This window comes from Helianthus annuus, chromosome 9 (assembly GCF_002127325.2).
Source record: "Helianthus annuus cultivar XRQ/B chromosome 9, HanXRQr2.0-SUNRISE, whole genome shotgun sequence".
In the NCBI taxonomy this organism is placed as follows: Eukaryota; Viridiplantae; Streptophyta; class Magnoliopsida; order Asterales; family Asteraceae; genus Helianthus; species Helianthus annuus.
The window spans coordinates 39,491,641-39,499,771 of NC_035441.2; the positions used below are offsets into that span (position 1 = coordinate 39,491,641).

At 37.4% G+C, this 8,131-nt stretch overlaps 1 protein-coding gene across 3 annotated transcripts; it reads right to left on the minus strand.

Annotated features, from left to right (window-relative positions):
• Window positions 1-231: 231 nt before the first annotated feature.
• LOC110877436 lies at window positions 232-4,881 on the minus strand. 3 transcript variants are annotated; one of them, XM_022125566.2, is made up of 7 exons: window positions 4,107-4,881; window positions 2,599-3,234; window positions 2,410-2,535; window positions 2,167-2,307; window positions 1,636-1,746; window positions 1,113-1,546; window positions 232-1,025 (listed from the first exon to the last, which is right to left on the minus strand). In XM_022125566.2, exons 1-7 carry the CDS (start codon window positions 4,456-4,458, stop codon window positions 351-353), a joined length of 2,475 nt encoding a protein of 824 aa, XP_021981258.1. In that variant the 5' UTR covers window positions 4,459-4,881; the 3' UTR covers window positions 232-350. The 3 variants fall into 3 exon arrangements, with proteins under 3 accessions (XP_021981258.1, XP_021981256.1, XP_035833373.1); XM_022125564.2 differs by having other exon boundaries at window positions 2,599-3,267; window positions 4,107-4,875; XM_035977480.1 differs by lacking the exon at window positions 1,636-1,746 and having other exon boundaries at window positions 2,599-3,267.
• Between the last annotated feature and the right edge of the window lie 3,250 nt (window positions 4,882-8,131).

The following is an 8,131-nucleotide window of genomic DNA, read 5'->3' on the forward strand; positions in this document are numbered from 1 at the left end:
AGGCTTAACTTTAGATAGTTGGAGCATATTTACAAAGGTTAATTTAGACGTGTAGTGCATTCTGTTTTCCTTCCTTTGCCACTTGCTAAGTAGGTTTTTTTTTTTTTTTTTTTTTTTTTTTTTTTTTTTTTTTGATAAATAGTTTCTTTAGCCATTAAAAAACAAGTTAGTCATTTTTACCCCCAACTTTTATAAATAAACAAAATAAAAATACCCACCGACTCATCTATATTATATTTAAAATAATAACCATAAATCATATCTTTTTTTCTAAATATGCAAAACTAAAGAGGTTAAAGCCAACATATAACAATAACAAACACTTTGAACAAACAATACTATCATGATGTTCAATGGTACAATCTCCTTATAAACCACCTTCTCACCTTTTCACTTAATTTATAGACTAATATAAGGAGATTAGTGCTTTTCCTTTCTTTACCAAATATGGGTGAATAAGTCGACCATAAAAGATCCACTATGAGTGGGAATTGCAGACTAACAAAAAAGGCAATAGGGATGAAAGCTAATCCACATATTGGAGCAAGCATCCATGGTTTATTATCACAAAAGATAAGGAATAAGGTTGCACTGAATGCTACCATCATGGTTGTTGTAGAGAGTAATAAGGAGAAAATTCCAATAAATAGTCTCCTAGGCAAACTGACTAGAAAGTCTTTTTCTGCAAAACGTGTTGTTAGGATAGACAAAAACACTAATAGTGCTGTACTGGATGCAAATAGCGAGATTGCATCTGCTATAGCAAAGATAATGAATGCAGCTTTACTTTTAAACAATGGGGTTCCTTTTTCTTGATTGTTTCCACCTGGTACGGTAATTGCAGCTGCAAATACAATTGTGACAATAAGTGCAGCAGTGATACTACATGACTCGGCTGTGGTTTTCATCCACTGTTCTCCTTCCTTTAGTAATTCTTTATGTTCCCTTGTGAAAACCATATATGGCGTCTCCTTATCAATGTTCTCTTGAGTAATATATGATGGAAACACAAATTTCTCCACTTCCTGTATAATTAATTAAACTTGGCTATTGTACTAGAAAATAACATAGTAAGTTAGGTATGATTAATTGATAATTAAATTATTATGCACCTGAAGCCATTGAAGCTCTCGTTGAAGTTGTAATGCTGCACCTGTTCTCCGATTTAATACATTTGATGGCGCCAATTTTCCCGCCAAGTGCAAAATATTGTTTTCATGAGAATCTTTGCATGTTCTATAAACATTCTTACGTTCTCCAATGTCATAGATAAGGTTGTAGATTTTTTCGGAACGGTTTATTATTGCTAACTGAATAATGTCATGCCCATTTTTATCTGTACTCTGAAGTGCCGCATGTGAAGAATGATTTAAAATCTCCCTAACAACTTGATGAGCATTTTGACATGCAGCCTCAAGAATTGGTCGGACAAAATGATCACCACTAGAGTTCTCCAACTTGCTTATTTCTGTACAGACAAGGCGTAGAACTCTTTTGGCATTGTTTAGATCCTTCTTTTTTTCAACTATTCGCTTAATGGGTACAACTGAAATTCAGAAAATTATTTGTTAGAGAAGATAGTCAATTTGTAAAGAAGATAAATTTAAGAGGTAAATTGGCAAGGACTGTATTCACATAGTATCTTTGCGCCCTTCCACCAAAGGGAATACAAGTAGAAGAATATGAAACAAACGATCAATATGAGGGAGCATACTAATAAAAAGAACGATGCAAGCCATGCTGGTACTGCATAAATAGAAAATAGTTTATTAGAGAAAAAATAAAACTCACTTTTAGTTCAAATACGCACATGAAAAAAATATTCGGATAGTCCTTGTGGTTTGGTGAAATTTCACCTATAGTCTCTATCTTTCTAAAATTACAGTCTTGACAAGGATTAGCTTTTGGTGTTAAGTGAGTGTGAAATGACCTAAGTACCCTTACTATTATAATAAAAATTAATGAATTGGGCTCCACTTAATTAAATAACTTTAATTATATTTATTTTTATGTTTAAGTTAATTTAGTAAGGGTATTTAAAACATTTTACACTTCCTTAACACTAAAAGTTACCCCTATCAATCAAAAAACAAGTGTACAACTGTTAGGGATTAAGGCTGTAATTTTAAAAAGGTAAAAATTATATTTGAATGGGATTATGTTTACCTGTTAGTACTACCAAATTATATAGGAAAGTAGAAATTGGTGATCCTTTTATATAATCCCATACGGCGAGTGCAGGCCACACCAAAAGGTAAAGAGTCTTCCCCGCCACTTCAGGCAAAACTTTAAAAATAGTGTCGAAATCTAAAACAGAGAACCATAATCAATCATCCTTAAAATAGAATTCAAAACCAAATAAAAAAAATATTAACAAATGAAAATGTTTATAATACATGAGAAACATACTAGGAGGATATACAAGTGTTTCCCAATAGTCTAGCTCACTCGGAAAGCTTTTAGCGATAGCCACCAGTACATCATCCTTTTTTGAAGCCAACGTAGGAAACCTTTCCACCAGCTCCAATGCTAAACCTGCAAGCATAAATAATAAAATGACACCATACTAATCAACGTTGTTATTTATTGCCTACTTACTGTATTGTTTTGCCGAAATAGCATTAACAAGAAGGCCGACGCCGATTTCATCATCAGGGTGAGCAGAGCCGGCTAAAGAAGATTGCGACTCGGTTGTGGCAGCATCTTTAACAGCTTTCAGCAAATAGCCAATGGTATCAAGATGCATATTTTCATAAGCTTTATGCAATGGGTCTTTACCCTTATGGTCTTTAATTCCTAACAACTTGATATTCTTTTTAACCAAGAGCTCAGCTGCAACTTTGTTCCCAACAATCGCAGCAATGTGAAGCGCTGTGCTTCCATCACTCTCTCTCTGGTGAAGTAGTAGTTCGCCAGTTATAGAAGAACACACTTCTTTAACGAAATCATTTTGACCTGTTCCAATAGCAATGTGAAGGATCGTGCTACCATCACTGCTAATTGCTTCTGTTACTGTGTCTTTATATTCTTCTACAATAGATGCTACATATGACCATCCCCCCTTTATTCTTCTTCCATAATTATTATTCTTGTTTTTAGGATTTTGCTTATCTTCACTTTTTGTGTCGGTTTCTATTGGAACAATGCCTTGATCCACTGTTATTTCTATTGAATTTGTGCCTTCTTTAACAGTGATTGTTTCTGCTGCAACAGCATCTCTGTCTACTTCTTTTTCTGTTTCGCCATCAGACTTTTTTGAATTAGAATCTGTATACCATTGAAGTTTCATTTCAGAAATTATATAGGAATTATTAGTTTATAGTATTTAGTTAACAACTAGTATCCGTTCGTAGCTATTCTCCTTTAGTATTTACCTACTCTGCATATTAATAAAAGTTAGAGAAAAATTGGATGAAAAAGTTGTTTAATTTCTTAGCTTGTTTTCTTTGGAGATTAACCAACTCAATGGGTCTCCGCAATTCACCATCTCAAATCGGTATCTATGGTCTTTATCAAAATCATTCTCTTTTTTATATACAAAATTTCTAGTCCTGACCGGAATCAACCGAGAGACCTAACCGTCCTCAGGTTTGAAATCTCTTAGATTTTCGGTTTCAGTCCGAATGTCCGGACTCAGTGGCGAAGTTTTAGATTTCCGACAGTGGGATTGAAAACGTATATACCCAAAAATTTATACAGAACTAGGGGTCGAAAACGTATATACTCAAAAATTTCTATACGAAAACCACATATATTATACTACTGAGCGAATAATTCGGCGACTCCCCCCCCCCCCCCCGGGCCCTTAATAGCTATGCCCCTGTCCGTACTCACAAACACCCCTATTTATGACAAATCCACAAGATAGAACTAACAAATATCCGGTTTAAGTTGAAAAACGCATAATCATTGAAAAATCTTTGAGAAATAAATCATAGTTTTTTTTAACCGCAAATTTCTTTTAATCCTATTGTTTGTGGGACTTGAACCTAAGACCTCCCCTCCCAAGGTGTTTAAAGACTTTGCCTTTACCAACGGATCACCGCCCATTGGTATAAATCATATTTAATTTTTAACCAAAGAAATGGAGATATACTAAAGACGACCTTCTTGCAAACCTACTGAAGATATACAGATGGATTGTAGTTTTTCCCAAACAGCTTTAGCAGAACCGAGATTGTGGACATCTGCAAGTACATCTTCACTAACCGAACCCAAGATCCAACCTCTGGCGAGACTGTCATATTGTCTCAGTGTCTCTGGTTCAGAATATCTTGGGCCAGCAAATGTGGCATCCACGATGCCACCCATGTTGTTACTGTCCAGCAGGCAAAGCATTTGTGATTTCCAAATATGGTAGTTGGTGTTGCCAGAAAGTTTGACGGAAACAAAGTTGGATACATTAGAATTTGATGCATACAAGTACTCAAAGTCTTGTATTCGTGCTGAAGCATTCATCTTAGCTTTACACTAAAACAAAGTTTAAGAGTGTGTGAGAGGGGGATAGCAGAGCAGGCCGGGTGAGAAATGGACGATGAAGATGGTTTCCATTCTCTTTTTTTATAGGAGAAGGAGGGGGCCATTGCTTATCTTTTCATAAAGTTAGAAAAACAACCTTCTTGACTTAAGAATATGTAAAATGGCCCTTTGCTTTTGTTTTTACAAATTTGGCCGTTGACCATGACCTTCCTGGGTGAATTATATGCAAGCTTTGCGCTTAAGCAGTGGCGGATCTAGGATTCCGACTAAGCGGAAACGTTTTATAAATAAGCGGTAACGAAATCGAAAAAACGTTAAATTTTTCCAAAATTTCACTAAAAATGTCAAAAATTTTCCGATCAAGCGCTAGCCGAGGCTACCCCTTGATACACTATACATCCGCCCCTGCGCTTAAGTACCATAAGGTAAGCCGTTTTTAAGTTCTACATATTTTGGTAAATTACACTTTTTGTCCTTTATGTTTGTATCAGATTGCAATGAATAGCCTTTAACTTTAATGTTTGTATCAGATTGCAGTGGATAGCCTTTAACTTTAATAAATACAATCACAATCATTTATTTGGAAAACTCATTACACATTTCCTCCTTTAGCACTAACCAGATTAAAATTTTCAGTTAAGTATAACATTTGTCTTGCACATGAGGGTAGGTTAGTCATTTGACCTTTTTATTTAAAATATATTTATAATAATGCTTAAATTAAAAGCCCTTATCCACAACTCTCCCCCTATCTCTGTAACTTAAACCAAACACCATCACCACCGTCTATGGCGGTCAACCGCCGGCCACCAACAAAACCCACCGGCCAGCAAAGAAACCCCACCACCTGTGACTACCATCGCCGCTTGTCACCGTGACAACGACCACCAATCCGGCCACAATCTACGATATTTGACATCGAAATGTATAATTGATTAGGGAAAAATCGAATGAATCTGTTTAAGATGAGATTAAACAATGGCAGAAATCAAACCGAAATTCTTGAGAGGATCGTAAGTCCAGCTGTTACGAGAAGCTGATTGCGATTGTGAATCAAAGAACGATGAGAAGGAATCCATTGAAATTGAAGATATTGTTATTGTTTTGTTATAAAATTGGATGATTTATGAACGATTGGTATTTGTAGGAGTTTTTTAGACCTTGTTAAGTTATCTAGCAGTTTCCTCAAGTCACGAGAATTTGTTGTTATTGTAAAGTCACAGACCACCAACATCTCGATGTCAAATCTTGGAGATTGTGGCTGGATTGGTGATCGGTGTGATGGTGACAAACGACAATGGTAGTCAGAGGTGGTGGGGTTTCTTTGCTGGCCGGTGGGTTTTTTTTGGTGGCCGGCATTGACAGCCATAAATGGTGGTGATGGTGTTTGGTTTAAGTTACAGAGAGAGGGGGAGAGAGTTATAACAACCCTCCTAATTATTTCGACACCCCTAAAATATTTGAAAATATCCTAAAATGTCTTAAAATACACCCCATATGCGAAAACCAAGCCCAAAATACCTTAAATAATTAAAAATAAAATAAAAATCAAGTTTTTGTGGCTGTCGTGGGCCGTGTAAGACCACCCCTAGGTCTACGCGGGCGCGAGCGAAGGGACATGAGGCACAGCCCTGAGCTGCCACGTGGCGTGATCGTGTCATAGCTATATCCGGCGAATCAGCAACCCTAGACTCTACACCCCTACGTCGCGGGCCGCGTAGCCCTTGGCTACGTCCTTCGTGGGCCACGAGGGAAGTCGAAAGGTCACATATATAAGGAGGCCATAAGCCTTTAGTCGAACTCGCTCATTTCTTTCTTTCTCTCTGGAATTCTCACATAGTATAAGCTATTTCCTGGCATAATACCCTCCTAAATAACGAAGTTCTGCTCCGTTGTAAGTATCATAACCCCGGTTACGTATTAGATACACTGCCCGATTGATCCAGGGTTCTGTAACGGCTGTCGAGGTTCTGCCCGACGTAGTCGTTGGAATGCCGTCTCGAGGAGGGTATTACTAATGTAAATATTGGGTTATTATACTAACACGTGTGTATTTGTGTAATTTAATAGGTAATCACCAGGAAACCCTAAAGGAAAACCTAAGACAACAATGTGAGTAATCTCCTTTTTGTAAACTGTTTTTACAAAACCTTAAATATTTTACAATGCGATTAAGCAGTGATTGAGTCTTTGTAATTCTTCAATTATTGCCAGTATGTTGGGGTTTTGTATACAAAATGTGGAACACGTTACCATTGGACAAAGAGTTAGCCAATGGGTAATATGACCCACCAGTCAGGATTAACATTACTGAAAGGTCATTGTGTAGATGTAAACATTGTAATTGCTCTCAATACTGTTAATTGATAAAACTCTTCTTGATTAAACTGGGATTCACTCACCAGTATTTCTCACTGACAAAATGTTTTTAAACGCGTTTCAGGTAACAAAATGTGAAAGCCAACTAGAAGCCAGCTGGATAGCACTGAACGCTTGGAAAAGTGGCTATAGAAGTTACCTAAATAACGAAGATGTCTTATTTCAATAAAATAGGGTTTATCCCTATAAATCAGTTTGTAATAAAAACTTGGGTTTTATCCCAATATATTTATTTATATAAAATATGGTGTTTCACTCTGATAAAATATTTCCTAACTACGGTCCTGATGTAATTTCCGCTGCCAAATTGATAAACACCGATACCACCAATACTGATTCTCGCGGCTGCCCGTTCCCGGGACAGATAGAGGGCGGGGGTTGTGACAGAAGGTGGTATCAGAGCTAAGCCACTGATTCAGCCACAGAAGTGTTCTGCTAACACCAAAGTTTATCTAAATTGTTAGGAAATAAATTATAGAAATACGTGCATAATGGTTAACAGCCGATAATTATGCATTCTATATATATATTTTCTAGTCAATGTTGTATGTATGTAAAGGAGTATTTCTTTCCTTAATTTCTGTTTTTATTTGCTGTATATATTTCCCCTTGTAAATGAGAATTATTCAATAGAGACAAATACCTTCACATGGTATCAGCCAAACCATCGATCCCCTTCTAATCTTCTTCTTCCTCTGCTCTTCTCTGTCTTCTTCATCCCATGGCCAACCCCACCGATTCCTCAAACATCTCCCTCCACTCTCTATGCAATCTCATCACTATAAAGCTTTCCTCAACTAATTATCTTCCATGGAGACACCAGATCCTTCCTATTCTCTCGTACCTGAACCTTACGGGTCACATCGATGGAACCCTAGTTCCTCCCCCTGAATCTATTTCTGGTGCCAATAAACCCATCCCTAACCCTAAATTTGCTGAATAGAAGAGCGCCGATCAGAAGGTTGTACTCCCTCTCCACTCGTCTCTCACTAAAGAGGCGATGTCTGAAACCATCGGCCATTTAACAGTCTCTCAGATCTGGACAGCGCTGGAACATGCTTACAGCAACCACTCCATTGAGCGGATGCATACTCTTCGGGACTCCCTCCGTCAACTTCAGAAGGGTTCTTCCTCGGTCTCCGAATATGGTCGCAAGTTTAAAGCTTTGTGTGACCAGCTAACCGCCATTGGACACCCTGTTACTGAAGAGGACAAACGTCACTGGTTCCTCTGCAGGCTGGGTTCCGCTTACGAAAATTTCTCCACCGCACAA